Source organism: Pomacea canaliculata, linkage group LG3 (assembly GCF_003073045.1).
Source record: "Pomacea canaliculata isolate SZHN2017 linkage group LG3, ASM307304v1, whole genome shotgun sequence".
In the NCBI taxonomy this organism is placed as follows: domain Eukaryota; kingdom Metazoa; phylum Mollusca; class Gastropoda; order Architaenioglossa; family Ampullariidae; genus Pomacea; species Pomacea canaliculata.
This window is the reverse complement of record NC_037592.1, coordinates 9,103,228-9,124,387: the sequence shown is the minus strand read 5'-3', so window position 1 is coordinate 9,124,387 and position 21,160 is coordinate 9,103,228. Positions and strand designations below refer to the sequence as shown.

At 37.7% G+C, this 21,160-nt stretch overlaps 1 protein-coding gene across 2 annotated transcripts; it reads left to right on the top strand.

The window, feature by feature from the left end:
- Positions 1-682: 682 nt before the first annotated feature.
- On the top strand, positions 683-19,828 carry LOC112559728. 2 transcript variants are annotated; one of them, XM_025231088.1, is made up of 20 exons: positions 683-2,609; positions 3,330-3,738; positions 3,959-4,097; positions 5,271-5,389; positions 5,626-5,722; positions 6,055-6,170; positions 8,491-8,575; positions 11,112-11,221; positions 12,421-12,595; positions 13,058-13,164; positions 13,913-14,057; positions 14,322-14,446; positions 15,149-15,218; positions 15,800-15,918; positions 16,312-16,417; positions 16,594-16,703; positions 17,030-17,201; positions 17,918-18,030; positions 18,433-18,498; positions 19,464-19,828. In XM_025231088.1, exons 2-19 carry the CDS (start codon positions 3,684-3,686, stop codon positions 18,471-18,473), a joined length of 2,004 nt encoding a protein of 667 aa, XP_025086873.1. In that variant the 5' UTR covers positions 683-2,609; positions 3,330-3,683; the 3' UTR covers positions 18,474-18,498; positions 19,464-19,828. The 2 variants fall into 2 exon arrangements, with proteins under 2 accessions (XP_025086873.1, XP_025086874.1); XM_025231089.1 differs by lacking the exons at positions 683-2,609; positions 3,330-3,738; positions 3,959-4,097; positions 5,626-5,722 and having other exon boundaries at positions 5,277-5,389.
- The last annotated feature ends 1,332 nt before the right edge of the window (positions 19,829-21,160 follow it).

Here is a 21,160-nt window from a genome sequence, read left to right as displayed (position 1 = left end):
ATCCATTAATAAACAATGTCAAGACCATTCTTTTATAACTTCTATCCACAAATGTATTAAGAAGCTCTGCATATACATGCCCTTCAGAACACTGCATTTGTGATATAACTGCTCTATCTCTCTCTCACACACACACACAGCCTCCTCATACATATTTCTCTGAATTGCTTTTCCCTTACTTTCCAGCTAGACACCTCTTCTGTAAACATTTCTCCTAACAACCTTTCCCAGAATTCTAGTCCTTTGTCATACCCTTCCTTTTGCAATATCGTGTTATTCTCAGCTCTTGTTCTTGTCCTTTAGTTCCTCTTTGTGTTTTCTGTATTTGAGTTTATTCTTCGTATAGTACTGTTCTTTTATAGTTCATATGTTATTTGTTTGTTTTCCTGTCCCTCGTACTCTGTCCATGTTTCGTTCTTGTTCTTGCTAAGAGCATGCTCCTTAGGAGTGTGAGTATCCGCTTTACAAATTTTGCATTTATCATTATTATACACCATTATCCTAAATCTCAACACCATAAATATGGAGAATCATTACATCTCAAAACAGAAAACATTTTAACAACCATTGAGTATCAAAACAAAACTTATGTAGTTTGCATCAATCGTATACACACACACACTAAATAGAAGACAGTTACATTCCGTAGTTGCTCAAACAGAAATTATATATTATATTTTGGTACCCCGTTGTCAACTCTTATGACCTGCAATGACAAATAATGTGATAGAGCAAATATTGACAATAAAATCATCACAGCTGGAGAAGATTGTAATCAGGATGAAAATATCTGCTGTGGAGCTGTCGTCCAAGCCATGAGATGGTTCATCTCTTCAAGATGTATTCCTTTCAGGTATAGCTGTGTTGCTGTTGCCGCTAGTGTTCACCAGACTTTGTTTTCCTCAGTACTAACCCTCATTACATATATATTTGCACTGTCAGTCTGTTGGTATTGTCGCTGTTGTTTCCTGCCATCAGGTCTGTGTTGTCTGCCCATGTCACATATTGACCTCCGAGGTGCAGTGATCGTGAAAGGTCCCTCGCATGACGTTCGCCATGAAGATGAAGCTCAGCTATAGGCGATAGGCGGTTCCTCTGATGGGACGCCCACCCTTGTGTGAAAAAAGTTTTCATTTTGCTATTCAGTAGTACTTTGTCAGACTTGGTCAAACCTTCGACGACATTTACCCAGCTTACGAAGACCTTCAATACAAGTTGTTACAGTAAACACAATGTTGTAGATTGTTAGTACCAGAACACAGTGTTGTTTTGTTTTCATTATCACCTCCCTTCTTTCCCTCTATGTATGTCTATCTGCCTATCTGTTTCAGTGACCTTCCCTCTCTCATTTCATCAAGCAGAGTAAGATCGTAACAGTAAATAATGCACAAGAAAATAAATATACAATAAAACCGGCAATGTAGCTTTTACCGACTACTCAATGGCAGTAACTGTCAGCGTGTAATAAATTCCGGTTTAAATTTCTCAACTGTGTAGCGTAAAATAACGAAACACCCGTAAGTCCTTTCCTACAATACAATATTCTTAGCGAATGTATGTGACAGATTTTAAAAACTAATATGTTTTAAAGATATTTGATGTAGTTGACAGAGTTCATTTTCTGTGTTTACTGTGTACGTGTTGCCACTAGGGCTGTAAGAACATCATAAATAAGCCTAGAATGACGTAATATTACATCACAGTGCATAATATCGTCATGCACACGTCATCAAACTCTTATTGCATCATTTTCTGATGTAATGTAGAACTACTGCCAGGCGGCTGCTGAAGTAAGCTGACGTCACAGTGTTCTATATATAGCCCAGTCACAAAAGTTGAGCATTGAAAATATTTCAGACTTCGTGGGAGACAGTTTAAACTACTGTTACATAAACTGTTATTATTTTATCTATTCAGTTACAATACAGAAAAGATTGCTTCGAAAGTGCGCTAACACCGTGGAAAAATATTTGCTGCATTTGTGGGGAAGGGACATTTGCCGACCAGAAGAAACTATCAATTCTCAAGTGAAGTACACATATCATCTCTACTTCGGATGCAAGATTGGCGACCAAGACAAGCCTTGGGTCCTGCATATATCTTGTGCTACATGTGACACACAGCTGTCACAGTAACTCAGCGGCAAAAGACCATCAATGCCTTTACAGTCTCAATGGTGTGGAGAGAGCCCAGCAGCCACCCAAATGACTGTTACTTTTCTTTGGTTCCTCCTCTTTCCGGCGGGATAACGAAGGAAACGAAGTCGAGAATAGTCTACCCCAACATTCCGCTTGTATTGAGATCAGTGTCACATGGTGAGGGACTTCCTATTGCAGAACCTCCAGCAGAGTATTCTCTTGATTCAGCTGATGACGACGGTGACCTCACCTATTCTTCTCCTGGTCAGTCAGCATGCAATGAACCAGATTTTTACTGTGGTGCATCATCAACCCACACACAGGAAGAGCTAAACGACCTGGTTCGTGATTTGGACATCCAAGGATTGATGGGTTCAAGACTCCAACAATGGAATCTTCTAGAAGAAGATGTCACAATGACTTCATATCAAAAGCACCACCAGCAGTTGGAGCCTTTCTTCAGAAAGGAAGGTAATCTAGTATTCTGTTCCGATATTGAGGGCCTCATGAATGCCTTATTTGTAGAATTCGAAAATGACTTTTGTTTGTGAAAACTGTCTTCCATATTTTCTGCTTCAAGTGGCGTGTAACAGAAGACTTCAGGCACACGAAAACACGAAAAAATACGAGACCCACCACAGCTCACTACACCGAGCAAGGGAATTGCACTTCTTGTAAAAGGAATGGACTCAAGACCAAAAGTACCAGTTAGAGATAAGAATATCCAGCACCCAGCTCTGGTCAAGGCTCACAAAAGCCTGGAATAACACACCTTGGCATCAAAATAGGTTTGAAGAAAACAGTTATGAAATCCATGGACCAGCTTTCCGACACCTGCATGAAAAATCCTGACTCAGGCAAAGGTTAAAGAGGGAGTTTTGTGGGTCCTTAGACTAGAAGACTTTTCAAACCAAGTTGCTTGAAAATTACAAGTATTTAGGTATAACTATCAATTACCGTTAAAATACATTCCGTGATGTACATAATAGTTAATGCAGATTGCAAAAAAAAATGACTATTTGTATTTCAGTAACCTGACTTTTGTAAAACAAATTAATCGACCCATTATTTTCTAAGTGGGGAAAACTGTACTTTAAGTAATTAATTTAAATCAAGAGATACATCCGTTATTTTCTGACTTCGAATGTCAAGTGTCGTTCAACGTGACCACATTTCATTGGTCTGTTCCAGAGCAAGTCAGCAAGTTCTGTCAAGCGAAACCGGAATTTTGTTTTTATCATTGAGGCCTGGGATCAGTAATAGAATCTAAATGTTTTTCTTCACCGTCGTTATCAAGACATGCATCAAACTTCGCCAATTGAAACTGGAAATGTGTGTAGGGCTGATAGTGTAAGTGGTCAAAGGACTAGAGCTGTTTAGTTTCTGTCCAATCCTCATTTTCTGATCCAAGTATATCTACAGTGTGTTCCTGTGTTTCTCCGTCATTCGATACGTCGCTGATGGTATAAACATTTCTCCCTTTCTCTTCCGACACTCTGCACGTTAGAGGGCTATTGTCTTGATTATCTCCTCTAATCAACCAACATGACTAAGACCAGCTTGGTGCTGACGGGACTTCTACTCTTCATCGTACAAACAGGTACAAACAGGATTTTATGTCACATTGATTGTTCAGTAGTATTGATGCCTAAGGAGTTAGAGAGAATTTTCACAATTTTGACAAATATATATGTTCGCAAAGATTTGGTTGATTTTGCCTCTCCTTATATTTGGCATAAAATACTGGTTTTATTTTACAATCTGGTTTATTGAGGTCTTCTGTGTAGAAAGCTTTTGTCACTTTTGCTTTTCATCGACAGTTTCAGAAGAGAACTGCACAGAAATTGTAGATACTTGCAAGGCTCTTCTAGGGTCGATCCTCAATGCAGTAGTCGCCAATGAGCCATGGATTTATGGAGATCATTGCCAATCTATAAGACACTGGGACAATGATTGCAAGTAAGTCTGGTAGTCTTTAACTTTTGTTTGACTGTCTCATTGTTTATTATTTCTGATTCCTGTCTGTAAATTACAAAACCTGAAATACTAAGAAAACACAGAACAAATACGCTATGTTAGGGACCTATCTCTCCGATCTAATGCTTTGTAGAGAAATGTGGCTAGGGGTTACAAATATTAATTCTAGTGTCTAGCATTATGAGTTAGAATCTGAAGAGAGAAGGTCTTTTATAATATTTTGGCGGATATAGCTTTCTAGTAAATCAGCATACATAGGACAGACAAATATGATGTATATGTATAATATGTGTACATGATATATGTATTGCTTTTTCTTCATCCTGACAGAAAGGGCACTTCCTATTCTGATTTTCAGCATTACGATAACAAAGCTTATGATAGCACAAATCTGGAACACCTGGCCTAACTCTTACCAGGGCATCTCTCATACCAATATGCTTAATGTCACAGAGAATACTGCTCTGTATTATGGAAGATTTGTGTAAAGAGAAAGAACCTAAGATAGAATTCACTTTGATATGCCATTCTTGTTAAAAACAATCCATCAAACGTAACTTGAATTCACTTAAAAAGTTGACATTGGCAACACTGATTTTCCTATACAAAACCATAACCGTATTTATACAATGTGGTTATTATGTGATAAACCTAAGTAACCTTGCTGTCATAGTGCAAACGGAGTAACATTTTATAGGCTTTTTAGGGAAGTGCTCACGTGGCATCAGTATCTTAAGCCAGTAAGCAATACATCTAATATGAATTAATGTACAAGGCATAGCGTCCACATTCACTATAGACCAATGTGTTCAGAGTTCTACTCGTTACATTAAGAACTTTTTTTCATAGCGAGTTTTTTTCGAAAATGCTATTATCTGCCATCAACCGCCAAATTTCAAAGCCATAGCATAGCTGTCATAGTTATCACAGAAAACAACAGAACACATGCACAGACGTCCGTCCTCGTTAGTGACCAGAGCTCACCCTCAATAAAGTTTCTGTTCTGATTTGCGTGTGTGTGTGTTTGTGTGTGTGTTTGTGTGTTTGTGTGTGTGTGTGTGTGTGTGTGTGTGTGTGTGTGTGTGTGTGTGTGTTTGTGTGTGTTTGTGTGTGTGTGTGTGTGTGTGTGTGTACATTTTATGAAAATTGTTTCAGCATCTTGTACCGTAACTTTTGGGCTTGTCTGAAAAGCAAAATGTCTATATGTAGCAATACGAAAGTCTTCAGAGAACTAGAACTTTTTCGAACTGATTACGAGAATAGATGCTCACGAGGTAAGTGTTTCTATTTTAAAAAATCATAAAGTAGATAAATGCTGACAAAAGATAACTGATAAAATTGTCATATTCTTGATACAAACTAAGCTTTGAGGCACAAAAATGAATGGAAATTCGTCCTTAATAACAAGAAGATGTAAGAGAGGTTAATTTTGGAAACTGTACTTGAAAATTTAGGTCTGACTTTTGTCCCATCGCTATATTTATTTGTTATTAATACTCAAATTTTATAGGTATGTGCCAAATGAAGATCAGAAAATGCTCCTGTTTGATTAATCCCTTAAACGAAAGAAATGAGTCAAATGCTATGCTGGCGATGAGACATGCCTGGTACGTAGCTCTTCACACATTGAATGTGGTGAATGTCAGCAAACAGTCTCTAGCACACTACGTTTCACACAGAAAACGTTCATTTGCCTGTCTTCTTTTGCTCAACAAAAAGTCTGCCAGAGGTTTCTTGAAAAGCTTGTGCTCATCTCAAACCTAAAACTGTGAATTTCTCTGGTTTTCTATTGTTTGCTTTGTTTACACCAGTGGCTATAGGTCCCTTTTAAAGAAGTGTACTTAACACAGTTTTGTGTAGAGTTTGAATGGCCTGAGGTGATTTTGACATTCTGTAACTCTCACTTTGTTTCAAACATGCTTCTTTATTATGTTAACAGCAAAGAAGTGAAACTTGTACAAGACTGCCTGAAGAAGATTGAGGACTGTAATCATTCTACAGACATGATGCGGGCCATTACACGTTATAAAGTTATAAAAGAACTTTGCAAAACAGGTCAGTTTTATTCGCTTTGTTGATGATCTTGGTTGTGCTGTAAAGTTTGTATACTTTTAAAAATGTAAGCCTGGTATATTTCAGAACCCATCGATACTTTTATACGGGTTTTTCTTCTTGGCATATCTTTCGAAATATCACTAACCTCAGTTAATATCGCTGTTGGAAACTGAAAAGTCCATACAAAACAGAAATTGTTTTATTTTATAAATGTATTTTAGTAGGTGAAGTGGGCAACATAGTAGTTAGACCATGGTGCTTGGTGGCTAACAAGTACCAAGTTCAAACAGATTTGTTTCAACGACTGAAGTAAGAAACATTGATTTTCCATCTGTTTTAAACCGGTATTGTAGCCACCGCTGGATTGTTGCGTGCACAATAACGTTTTTAAAATGGTGTTGATCGAGTTGGTTTTGATATTTGTTTAGACCTTTGGTGGAAAATTTGTGTTGCCCAAACAGATGCACCTAGCTCTTACTGCAGAGAGCCACGATGCCGTTGCCTGTGTTCTCTGTTTTCAACAAGCCCGAGTTGCGCTTGTCCTCGTTAATGTGTTGGAGACACTCGGGACAGGGAGAAGGGTCCCAAGTTTGGTCACGTGTTTTGTTGCAAACAAAGTGTTGTTGGTGCTTGTCGCATGCTTGCCCTGGGAACCACAGAGTGTATTTTTTTTTAAAAAAGTCGCATTTTAAGTCAGGACGAACGGCGTTTTCGAAGAGAGGTGCAGCCAAAGCCATGTAGAGCGAATCCTTGTCCATCTCGCACAGCTGACAGTTGCTGCGGTTCACGTACTTGTCCACGCAGTCGTAATAAAACTGAAACATTCTCAGTTGGGCGTACTGGTAGACGAAATAGCCAATTTGCAAGGGGATACCCCAGTTGATTTTCTTTTTGGCCATCTCTACCTCACACGTCTTCCGTCCGCTCAGTCAGTTTTTTTTAAACCGGCGGTCGTATTTTAGTTTTATTCAGTCACAGTCACCCAGTAGAAAATGTCGCAGTGCCAGCCTCTAGTTTACCACACACACTACCACCCTTCTCTACATGTCTTATAACCAAATATTTTACTTCTCATCAACCCAAGCAGCAAAAATATGCATATCTGAACCAAGGTAACGCAGGGTCACTGCCAGTCTTTCATCTGCTTTTATATACAGTCTCATGACCGTGTGTTGTCTGCGAATCGCTGGCTTAATTAAATTAAGCAGTTCATTAAATGTAGAAGATGACATTTTCAAAAAGCGTCTACATTCTCGTGAATCTAACCGCAGTTGCTTCCGAAAATATCGGTCGTTGATGTCGTCTGCTGTATCGTTGACTACCCATAATGCACTGTGCGGATGATGTCACCCTGCAAGATACTTGCTCGTGGCGTTTCTATGTGAGAACAGAACGGTGGTGCAAAGCTGCCTTGTATGAAAAATCTTGTGCGCACAAACCCTAACACTGCAGCGTGAGAATAGGCGTCAAGGTGGAGACAACTCGTGCAAGGGGGGCGCGCTACTCTCGTCAAGGTGGAGACTACTCATAGCAGGGAAGCACTACTCTTGCCACGATGCACTTCCGCCAGATGGAGCTGTTCCACTTCACTTGTATGGGGCGGTTCCCCACGTGACGCACCTCTTCCGGCACCTCTCACGTGAGCACCCCTTCCGGTACCCGATGGGGCATGAGAAGCACATGTATATTCTACTGTAATATAATACACAAAACATATATATATATATCACCGTTACTCCAAATATTCTCTTACCAGTTGACTGCCGCCATAGTTGTGAGTGGTGTACATCGTGACGTAGTACACTGTTAGCAGCTCTCGTTGATCGCAGGTGCGCATCACGTACTTTGCTAGCGGATAATTATTTAAAGGAGGGGTTTTGGAAACTGAAATTTACAGATTAGCTCTAAATATGTCTGCCGATACCTACAGAAAAAAAGTTGTTTTTTAAGGAAGTGATGCTTATTTATGGCAAAGGTACGAAATATTAGCATTTAGTATACTATGTGTTTACAGCAACGCTATTTTGATATTCATGTAGCCTGCAGTATTTGATGTAGTATAAGCTAGCTAAACAGCGAGTGGTGCTGATGCTGCTGCTGCTGCTGCTGCTGCTGCTGCTGCTGCTGCTGCTGCTGCTGCTGATGATGATGATGAGGAGGAGGATGACGACGATGATGACGAAGACTATGATGTTGACGACGACGACGATGATGATTTCTTTTTACTTGTTAAAATATATCAACAATATAGAAACCATTACCAAGGTTTTAGAAGTTTTCAGTTTCATTAAGTCATGTTCTTTTCTTTTTTACTTCTTAGAGTGTCCTGCCTCGTTTATATGTTTTTCTGATGTGCTAAATGCCCGTGATTCTAATCCCTATGCTGTTGACGGATACGTCTGCAGGTAAGAACCTTTCGTTATCTCTTTAAAATTGTCAAATTGTAAAATCTTCTTTAATAATAAATTTGTAAGCTGTTATTCTAATCCTCAAAGTGTTTTCTTTTTTAAAAAAGTGCACTTTATAACTGACTCACTTGTTAATGTGATGATCACATGTCAGATAAAGTTTGTCTACTGTTCTAAAAGCCTGTTAGTACCTCAGAGCTTTCACTTTTGAATTGTGGCTTAGTTGGAACACAAATCTAGGTACACAATCCTATAAAATATCCCGTTTTAGGCTCAAATGTTATATAGTGTTTAATTATATGTTGAAAAATATTTATGGGTCTCTCTTTTTGTGTTATATCTACATTAAAATGTACATAAACTATTCTTGTTCTCTCGTAAAGTATGCTTAAATTGATTTTTTTGTTGAACTAATAACGCGCTAGCAATTATAAAAAGATCCCATATCTGCTGCACTTTGTGAATGTCTTTAAAGGCCTAACCCAACAAATATTATGAGTTGGACTACAACCTAATGCAGCGTAGACAATTGAATGATAGTGAGACAGTCAAAAAACCGAAGATCCTGCGACGAGAGGAATGATATTCTGACATTTTCATCTTTTAATAATGGGACTGTTACATATGTGTCTTAAAGGCAGGGTCTTCGCCAGACAATGCAAATGCTGTGAAAAAATCATAACAAGTTTTTCCATACCATCGTGTGTGGGATCTCCGGTTAATTACGGCCCAGCAACTATCATTTATAAGATGTCTTGCGGAGACAGTATTCAAACTTGCTCTGTTTCTGTGTTGCCTGGATGGTTTCTTGGCAGCCCGCCAGGCTGAAGACCTTGGTCTTCACAGACTGGACAGTCTGACGTTCCATGTACTGAGTCCTAAGCAATGTTCTTGTGCCTGGTTTCGATTCTTTTCTCTGAATCAACAACTACAGTCCATGTTATGGGTTTTATCCGGGACTTTTACAGATGGAAAAGGTTTGATGATTATAAATATTTCTCGCATAAAGTTTTCAAAGTACATACAGCATGAAAACCCTGAGGGACACATACTGTTATCTGAACATTGCTTTTTTTCGGTAGCACGTGACTTCCTTGTATACCGCTTCGTTGACTTTCCGTGATGTAACTTTTTGTGCAACTTCTCTCTGTCAAACGCCGTTTTTAAAGTCGATGAGTTTTTGAATGACACTGCTCTGATGTTAAAGGATGCAACAGTTGAAGATCTGTTTACCTGTGTTTCTATCTGCCAGTTTCTGAGTAATAATCTTCAGATGATTTTGGATAACTCTGGGCACCACTTTCCTTGTGTAACTGATTTCGATAATGGTTCTTTAGTTTTTGTTCTGTTTAGTATTTTGCTTCTTTAAATAGGTCACCTTGTGCCATATTCTCCTTTTAGTCACTGCTCTTGAATTCACTGAGGTCCGGTGGCGCAACGGTTAGCGCCTGTCACCAATACAATGAAGGTTGGCTGCCCAGAGTTCATTTCTCGTCTCGGGCACGCTGTTCTTTCTCTGCGTGTGGCATCTGTTTACAGGGCTGGCTGCCTTGCCGTAATATAGCCTTAGCTGCTGGCTCGGCGTAAAATACCAATCCCTTCCCTTCTTGAATTCCCCCTCCTTTTTTCTGTCATCTTTATCTGATCTCCCGATTTGCTATGCTGGACGTTGTTGCTGATTGGGGTTTGCTTCGTCTTTTAAATGTTCTCTGTTGGTCAAACCTACCCTTCAACACCCAGACATGGTTCTTCCTCTGCCTCCTTAGTTTTTTTTCCCAGTTACTTAAAATAACACCTTTGATATTTCAAGCAAGGTTGAATACATTGTATTTCGTTCATCGCGGACAACGTTTGACCGGCTTTGGAATTAAATCTCTCTGCAAAGGTCGGGTCTCCAAACTTCTCCCAGTCACAGGAAACTTGGAGCTTCCATTTCAGGCTCATTTAGACAGGGTCATGGTAGCTTACTATGTCGGCACCTCGTAACCCTTGTTTTGAACTTCCCGATGCTAAGTTTGAACGGCCCTGTTAGTAGCAGCTGATTTGATTGTGAATCACACCATGTGGAGGTTGCTAGGCTTCTTTCCTCAGTTCCTTTTGGGGATGGAGATGAGCTACCTAAGGTCGGTGCTTTAGCCTTTGAGATCCCTTGCCGCAGGGATTTGCTTCCACAGCCCTTATCCCTTCAAAATTACCCACTACATTGCGAGGTGTACAGTATTTCATGTATGAACTATGGGCTATTGCTACAGTAATAAATCTGAATTTTAAAAGCAGCGGTAGCTATAAATAATGTTTTGATTTTATAAACACGTATATAAACGGTTACTAGCAGGTGACAGCTTGGCTTGACTAGTTTCCAGTCATGCATACCTATTATTACATTGCTTGGAGAAAGACAATGCACCTGGGAGTCCTAGATCTGATTGGATATATCGATTAAGTTTATTGATTGCAGTATGTAATTACCAGTTATTATTTTAACTGCCTAACATCCACATGGTAACAATCAACAGCTTACTATTTTTTCTAGGTATTATAGAACACTCTTCCAGTGTTTGTCAGCCAACACCAAAGCCTGCAGTACCAACCACTCTGAGAACTGGCTGAGGATTGAAAGAAGCTTTCAGGCAGTTTGTTCAGGTAAAGACAAACTCCTGCTACAGTTTATTGAGGGATCGAGATTCTGACTGAAAATCTTATATGTCAGGGTTATATGATAATAATATATTGGACACTAAGAATGTGTGTCAAGTCAGATTAGATGAGAACATTAAGAGATATTTGAGGGTAAAGAAGGACAATTTTCACAGGTGGCGCTCATTTTGTTACAGGACAGGAAATGCATTTGTCCTTCTTATTTCGTAGTTGAATTTTTGTTTGCTTTAAATGTTAAAAAAAAACATTTTAAAAAATAAAAGAAATCGTTAATTATTTATTTTTGAATTTGGCACAAAAAGAACAGTACGAGTGAAATCAAATATCGACAACATGGAATAATTAAGCAGACAGAGGTCAATCTAAGATACAGGTACAAAATACTAAATATACAAATAAAAATATCATCAAACCTGAAAATGGATGAACGTTTCTTGTTTTACGTGACTTATCTTGTTGACGCGATTATGTTGTTTATTTATTTAACGGCATTTGGCTCTTAGACATCACAAACAATAGTGCAGAGTTCCCCGTGGGAGTGTGTGATACTCTTTTCAAATAGTGAATAAACGGTTAAGTCGTTCTTAAAAACATCAATCTGGATAGTTCCCGTAGACACTTAGCTGCCTCTTACCCAACACTTTGTTTACTGTAAGCGTCCTCAGCAAGTAATTCATCGCCACCAGTCTTATTACCACCGTTTATTTCCCGCCAAGTGTTGTTTGTTCATAAGCACTAACCTTTGTGTTACTGTCCTAAGGAATCCAGAAAATAGGATTCTTTAAGTTGTCAGGAATACAAAGGATAACATTTTGACACATACCTAGATACACTTTGTTTAGACCTTGTCAAGGTTATTTTTCAGTAAGCAAAACTATTGATACTCCAATATCTAATAGGTAAATTATGTTGTCTACTTCATTAATAATAAGGATTTTTCTTAACCTTTGTTTCCACTCTTTTCTTTCAACTGCGTCATTGCAGACCCTTTTTATCGGGTTGGGGGCTGGGTTGTACAAGTGAAAATAACAGAAATAAGTTAGTTGGCTAACTACGAAAAAGAAAATCAAAATAAAACCATGGACAGACACATTCAGATATCTGAAAAGGAAAACAAATATTTTACACTGTGATCAGATCAAATGCAGTACTAAACACGATTACTACAATCTGTTGCATTTTAGCTTTTATACTGTGGCCAAAGTCTTCCAACTGTTCATCCTTCAAGACCTGTGTAGGGAAAAAAGACTTCACAGCGGGGGTCCTTTTCCAAGACGACGTTACAAGAGAGGAAACGTTTGACAATGAGAAATATGTAAACATTGTTGTCAACATCAACAATCCAGGCTGGTGGTGCACGTGAGTATGCTGTCATGTACAAAGTAATATATACTCAAACTATACTATTTTGCACACAGCAAGTCTTTGATATGTATGACACTACACAACACAGGTTTAGTGTATGATTTATATCGCATAATACGGTACAACTATACAGCATTTGAATGCATCGCACTATATAGAATGATTTTAGGGTTTGACATTTATCGCAGCAACATTTTAGTACACGATATGTGTGTGTGTATATACATCGGAAGACACTGTACATCTTTATTCCATGATAGTATATCACATTACTCAGCACAAGTTTAGTTTACAGGTATTGGTAAATGCAATGTGTGGTGGGAGAGGATGCTCACACGACGGCAAAACTTTTTATTAAAGTCTATTAAATACTAGAAATCTGAAAAAAAAACTCAGACATTTGTTAGCTATCCGTAACTAAATCTCTAAATGAGTTCTAAATTTCTCAATCAACAGACTACTGATACATGTACAAACATGCCTGAAGGCTGACGACTGTCACCTAAATGCATCAGACGGACAACAAGCATCGGCCTTCAATGTCACACTTGAACTATGTGAAGGTAGATGTAAAGTGTCAGTGAATTATGTGAGAAAATGAAATGCCTTTTGTCTATTTTATAGACATAAATTGTACACTGTGTAGACCTGCTTACTGCTTAACTTTGTAAATAATATCATGATGGCTACTGAAAAATAACCGTTTTGTTTATTTACTTATTATTCCTTTCTTTCTTGCTTTTCTTTTTTTTTTTTTTTTTGGTATATATGCCTCCAAATAAAATTTCGTCTAATAAGCCAAGGCAAATCTTGCATAAAATAAAAATTCATTAAAGTGAAATATGTTGAAAAAGGTTAGTACTGCAGCAAACCTGCTGATTGTAAATATGTCTTAAAAAGATGAGAGCAGGTTCTTGGTAATAAGAGCTCTCAGTATGTGCCTGCAATTTGAAATCATTGGTACATGGAAAACTTCGTCTTGGTCTGCTGTCCAAACTGTCACCACGCAGAAAAGCAGATGTGATGAGAAACACATAGTTTGTACTGAAACTCTGGGGTATGTGACAAAGACCTAAGACCAGCAAAACCACATCCAAGTATTTTATATCGACTTTTAAATATCTAGCGCAGAAGCGTGTTTCGTACCCGCCATGTCAAATCCGTAAAGGGTAGCACACATCAGTAGCAATATTATAGGGGAAATGAAGAAGAGATCATCACATTGCTCCTTATGTAAGGAGAAAACATGTTTGGAGGTAAAGTGGGAAGCAATTTCTTATACTTCTTTTGTGGTTATTGTCTGTTGTACAGGAACTGATAACAGACACAGCTGTTCAGGGTTTCTTCATGCCTGCAATCCATCTCTCAAGTCAGATGCACAGTTTGGTGTCAGAACCCGCCAGTCAATCCAGTTAGTCCAGTGCCACGTCATCCAATCTGTGGAAACTACCTGCACGTGAGTTACCTGAGCTTTGCATGTCTTTGCATTCAGTTTTCTGTCTCTTCTCCCTCGTTGACTCAATGCTTATGTGTATTACTAATTTACCTTTTAAACTTTATCATACTATTCTTAGATATGTTGCGGTCTCTCATGCACAGGCTCACTCTATTGTTTTGTCTCTCTTTCTTTCACTCTCCGTGTATCTCTAACTCTAATATTTAAACCATAAATATAATCATAACATAAGGAAAAGTATTTTTTTTTTATTTTCGCCAACAGTTCCTTTGAGGAAATGGAAACTTGTGCTAATAATATTTTGCTGACATATGTGTGTGACGACGACCCTGAGTTCATCAGTGAGTTAAGAAACCTTCAAGAGTCTTACACTGACCCTTGTTCCAAAGGTAATTACAAAATAATTTTATATATATATATATTGAATAACCAAGCATCAGAAAGACAAAATACGGTTTCTGATATACATCAGAAGAGAACTACACAAGAAGAAGATAATAAATACGGAAATTTACTTTCTTTGAAGATAAAGGTAATCTCGTGATCTTCTTGTGAGAGGAGTGAGGTGTCAGAGTCAGATTGTGTGATACTATTCTCCTCTTGGTAGTCAACTAACCTCTTCTAATCCTGTTCTCTCTTCCTTAGAGATATCCGGGAACATCACAATAAATAATTTATTTTTGAACAGCTTATTGTAATTGTTTATATTTCATTATCTTGACATTGACATTATAAGAATAAAAAAACTTATCAACGATTTGCGGTCCAGTGACTGTGTAGTGAACAAACTACTCACCTGACCGGTCTGTAACGCACATTTAGTTTAGTAACCAAGGAATAGATTTTGCCATTCTAAATGCAATTAAAGTGGAATGATTGTGTAGTAAATACAAACATATATATATATAAATAGAGAGAGAGGCAATGGGCTTGTGTCTTGATGACTACATAATAAACTACTTCAGTGGTGATGGTGATGATGACACAATAAGAAGTAACATGATTGAAGGTAGACAAAGAGCGAGAGAACTAAAGTTGTATTGAGATTTTTTAAAGAATTTCTCGCTGTTCGCCTCCACGTCTCTGTGTAGACAACCTGTGTGCAGTGGAGTTCGTGAAGTGCGCGTGTACTGCCGACCTCCTGGACGCCGACAACATGTGGTTTGTATAGGAGAGGGTTTCTTCATTCAGACATATAGACACTACTTTATTGTATTTGTCTTTGCTTAAGAGTACTAATGAAAACACGACTTTCACAAGGTTAATATTTTTCACGACATTCCTCTCTGTTTTTTCGCGTTTTTTAAAGGTCCGCTGCAGAAAAAAAACATTTTCTTTACGTTTTATGCCAAAGAACTGAGTTGAGGTCGTTGTAAAACAAGAAGTCTAAGGAGGGACAGAATTTTAGGGACCATTAAGCTCAAAATCCAAATTCTTCTCGTCAGGATTGTCCAAAGAAATGTCTCATCAGTATTCAGTTTGAATTCTGCCAATGGCCACACATATCGCTATGAAAGAGTCCATAGATTACAATGGTGATATTCGAGGGCTGAGTCACAAAATGAAGGATGATGTTACACTCACATTTAGTAAAATAATATCCTATGCAGATCTCAGTCCAATTGATAAAAAGTCATTGAAGCAGACCTTTTAGAGTGTTTGTTTGTCTGCTGTCTCTGTAGGTGGCTTGCCTCGTCCTTCACATTTGTTAAAATATCTGTCTCCCCTTTCCTGTCCTCCAGCAAGACTATGGACAGTTACAAGAACTGTGCAGGGAAGATCAAAGGCTGTGATAAGGCTACAACAGTGTGGCAGTCGCTCTCCGTTACATTTAAAATGGCAGCAGGAGCTTGTACAACAGGTCGTGTTTCTACAAGACATTACAAGACATTCACATTGTGTACTTTAAACTGTTTAATATAAATATAAAGAATTTTACATGTGAAATTGAAATATATTATTTTACAGTCAAGTTTATTTTAGTCATTTTTGTGGCTTTTGTTGTTATTATAGTAGATGTTCATGCAGTAATTATTTTTTATTGTAGTGCTGTAGTAGTTGTAGTTATTGTTGTAGTAGGTTTAACTGTTGTGTAGGAGTAGTCACTCTGACTGCTTCTACTGAAACGTTCCTTATTGATATCTGTTCAATTACCTGATTATATTCAGAAACGGATAATCAGTCGACTACTAGAATACTAATCTGCACTTTTCTAGTATCATCGTCCGTGACACAAAAGTTTTATTTAAATCAGAGTGTCCCAGTGCTTTTACTTGCTGGATGGATGCTCAGGATCAGGTAGACTACCTGTTTGCCAGACTGTATTCTGCTGTGGAGACAATGACAAACGACACTTGCAGGCAAGATGCAATTAATAATCTAAACATTTTTTTAAAAAAAGCTATACGTTATCCTAAGTTGTTTAAAATAACTTAAGCGTTTTGATGCTGTATGCATCGTTAAGACTTTTCGATTCTGCATAAACAAACAAAATTAAATGTTACGCAAATGTTTTTTCATACATTACATTTTCTAGGAGTCTTGTGCCGCGGTTCCAGTGTCTCTCTCAAAGCACCAGTTCATGTAGGGACAGCCTCAGTCACAAATGGCAGCAAGTTGTAAAAAGCTACGAGGCGGTTTGTAAAGGTAAACACACAGCATCGTCTTGACACTTACATTGTCTTTATATTTCGCCTTCAAATATGTGTTTCTCTTGTCTTACTTTCATAAACAATCGACAAGATTTTATAGCATTTTATATTAAATGTTGCTGACTTTTATTTGTCAGATTAATAATTTGTTACTCCTTTTTTTTACCTAAACGATGAATTTATTTACTTACTTATCAGTTTAGCAATAACATGAATAATAATCAATTTTGTAAAAAAAACCAGAAACATATCAATTATCTTTAAATTTAATGGCTGCAGTGAAGTCAGGTGAAATGACCAGGTATGATTGTTATTTTGAAGTTTTTGAGCAAAACACAACAAAGACTTGGTCCTGTCCAAGTGTCAGGACGTGTGTTGACAAAGCACAGCTGGTGCCGGGGGTCAGTCTTGGTGACTTGGAGACACTGGTCTCTGTCTCGCTTTCCGCTGATGACGTCGGAGCGGCCATACTTACTCCCAGTACATGGTGCAGGTAAATAAACAGAACAGAATGTTGTGGAGTGTTGTGCTTTTACCGTAATCCATCGTCTTCCCTCCTTTCCTGCCTGTCTCTCTGTCCCAGTTTCTTTCCGTCTCTCATTTTACTAAAACCAATGAGACGGTAACGCTAAATAGTGCACTATGCAATTTTTCAATAAAACTGACAATGGAACTTTTACTGACTAAGATACATGCTCTTTAAAAGACTTGACCTAGTGCTGAAAATTTAAAAGCAACTGGATTTGCTAAAGTAACGGTTCTTATCAGCAATACCCATTATGAGATCTTTTGATATCAGATGTGTGTGTTTTCTTTTTGTAGAGTTTGATCCTGCCTTTGATGGTGAAGGAAAAATGCTATATAACTCATCTTTATCATTAAATCATCATCATCATCATCACCACCACCACCACCACCACCACAAGAAAGCCAAACTAGTAGATATAAATGTGTGACAATATATATGAGATGAATATCTCAATACCCCTGATAGTGTGAAAGAATACAAAATCCTTTAATTTTTAAAATGAAATATTCTAGCCTCTTGTTTACAATGTCACATTGCGTTAGCAAGTAATGTGATTTCCATGCACTTCGAGTTTGTATACAAAGTATTCTAACTCGGTGTGATGTTTCCCTGTCCTTATCTGTATCTTAGTTGCGAATTTTTTTTACAAACTTCTAAATCATAAAAATTTCCATCAACAGGGTTCTAATCCATGCCACCGAGTGTTTGGCACAAGAGGCCGAAGTCTGTTTATTAACAACAATACAGGAAAACCTTGCCGCTGCCAATGCCACAGTGAGAAACTTATGCAAAGGTACTTCTAATTATCATCGCTAGATGATGCGATGATGTCGTCGACCAGTTCCTACCGCACCTCACTTTTTATTATCGAACCTCTTTTGCCGACATCGCTTACAGGTCTGAACACGCATTGTCTCCCTTGAAAACAAACGCCGTTAGGTCTGACTGCCGACTTCTTAAAGGCAGTAATTATGTTTAATCACTTCTTGTTTTTATTTCACAACTGTGCGACCTGAAACAACGATTTCTGCATACCCGTAAGTCGTTTCTTACAATATCATCTTGTTACCGAAAGGTTATGACTGATATTTTGTTTAAAAAAAAAAGAAAGAAAAGAAAAACAATTCTTCGATATTTATTTAATGTTGGCATTGTGCTTTTATCATAAATAAAAAAATTATTTCCTTTATTTCAGAAAAGTTGGCAGCCATGTCGTCACTGTCGCCCATTACTTAACGGAAAACGAAGAAAATCTTAAATGGTAGTTTAAAAAAATTATATCTGTTAACCTACAAAAAAGGCAACTATATGAGATACACCGTTTAAAAGAGCATTTTAAAAACATTTACGTGGTGTTAATTTAAGAATTATAGGTACTGATTTCTTGTAGAAAGCTCACATCAAAGATAGTAAAATTATGCGGCATAGAATTCAGATATCGGGCCCAAGGTCAAAAGTCAGAAATAAAGAAAAATATTTTTACGTAATATATACAAACATAAATTACCAAACAAGATCATAATTTATTAGAATATACATTAGAATTTAAATATTACTTACTGTTTTCTTTTTATTTTCTGTTGTTTGAGTATAAATCCACGTCAAATCTAATAGCGATCAACGAATGTCAAAATGGCGCCCAAGTAAACAAAAGACAAGAAAATATTTGATTGGTAGAGTTTTAAAGCCTTTAAAGGGAAGCAATCGAAAGAGGAACGTATGTAAAGGTTCCCGGGTTTTCTCCCTTATGTTTTCGTTCATTTACTCACAGGGTTACAAATTAAGACGCTTCACTCATTACAGAAGTTAGGTAAGTGGATCAGCCTGCATACACCGACACGCAGCGATTGTATTTTAATTAACAATGTGCCGTCGAGATTGTGCACCCCGGGGCAATAAAGCCTTGATTTTTTTCTTCCCACCAGACCTTTGTGCTGTTAAAATACTTTAATATTTATTATGCTTGTAATTGAACCACACAAGAAACTGGTATTAATTCTACCATTAGTTGACAATTGCTTTGAGGCAAGGCGTTATCGACACTAGTAACACTAATAGTCTAGAGTGAGTGTAAGAGTGTTAAACGTATTTACAAAACAACCGTTGTTTTGTTTTCAGCACACAGACGTAAGGAAAGTTCAGTAAATATCAGTGTTTGTTTTTTTTTTTTTAATTTGCTCACTGATGTCTTGTTTTCTTAAAGAACAACAGTGAAACCTGTTTCAGTCTCGTTCATTTGAATTCGCTGTGAGGTGTGTGGGGGAGGACATAATCACCAGCCGACAAGGATCCCCTCAATGTCAAGCAGGTTTGGTATGGTGAAGTCTTACATTTATATGTTATCCTTGTTGCTAAACATTTATGTATATTTTTAACATTTCCAGAAACACAAGTATTCATTTCCGATCATTTATATATTAAACTGCTTGAAAACTTCTAGGAATCCAATTTGTGAGTTTCGAACGGATTGAATTAGTAAATAAACAATAAGCAACAGTAAGCAGATGGTTGTATGACTCCAGTGTTACTGGAACAAAGTTTTAAAAAAATATAATTAAAGTATAGAAATATAATTAACAACTTTCTTCTCTCTATAGTTTTTTTTTCAGATTTCATTTACAACGCTTCTAATAGCTCGGCCCGATGTGCAGATGTGAGAGTCAGTGCAGGTGCAAGTTCTTGTCCTCATGTCCATTCACCTGTGTCTGTCACGGACCTGTACAGGTGGATGGCTGTGTGCCCAGACCAACGCTCGGCCTCTTGCGATGTTCTCCGCTGCTAGTCTCGGCGAGCAGTTGACAGACTTCCGCTTCAAACAAGTCTTGGCTCTCAATGGAGTGAAGCTTTTGTCTGAGCCGCTCACCACATGTCTTGCTTTGACACTTGCACAGTGGCATCCTTTGTCTTTGAGCCATCCAGGGGATACAGATTCGTGATGTGACTCACTGTTATTTTTTGCACACGTCATCCTACGTTATCTCCCTTCCTCATGTGCTCCTGGTTATGTCCCTTTATTTGTTTAAAGATGAATGAATGACATAAACTCTAATCTGTCGTTGTGTTTTTTATGAAGAGTGACGATGTAAATGGAGGAAAATGGAAGTAGATTGTGTCAGAACCCGGAAGTGTTTACTACAGTCCATGCACTCTAATTATTCTAAAATAGTCAGAATAAACTACTATAAAATTTTAAATCCAATAAACTGTCCTGTAGTCGCACGTAAGGAATGATGTGAGTATTTTAAAGGGAGATTACTTCTGTTGAATTTGCTATTATTTACATTTAAAATAACCAGTTGCCTCCAGTCTATCTGCTCCACATCTTTCTTGTTCTTTTTTATGTCTATACCTCTTTCTCTCTTTTTCTTTTCTGTCTTTCTTTCGTTTTATGATAGATAAAAAGGCAGAAAGATGAAAAAAAATGGTACATTGACTCTATTTAAAAATTCACAAAAAGAATAAATTGTAGACACACTAATTAAATTTCAACATTTTAGGAGTCAAATAATAAATTTGAATTCGATAATTCAACACGTGCTGGTATTAACCCAGAATACTTCTCTATAAAGTATGAATGACACTTGTTGAAAACCACGACAACAGTACAAAATACACACCACTATCTTTCACACCAAATCTAATTTTCTTTCGTGTATTGACACAGATGGGTCAAGGGTATCATGTCTGATAAGAATATTTTCCTGCTCCAACAAAGCGATTATATCCTTGCTCGAAGAGACGTGGAGCTGAGTTCCCGGGTTGTCAGGTTACTACAGTGAACAGGAGACCACAAGTTCCAATACAAATGTCAAGGCCGTGTAGCACTGTTACATCTGTGAGCACTAGAGGTCACTTCTCCGGGTAACTTGACCACTTCACGCCTCCTTTTTTTCTTTTCTTCCTTTTTTTTTTTTTTTTTTTTT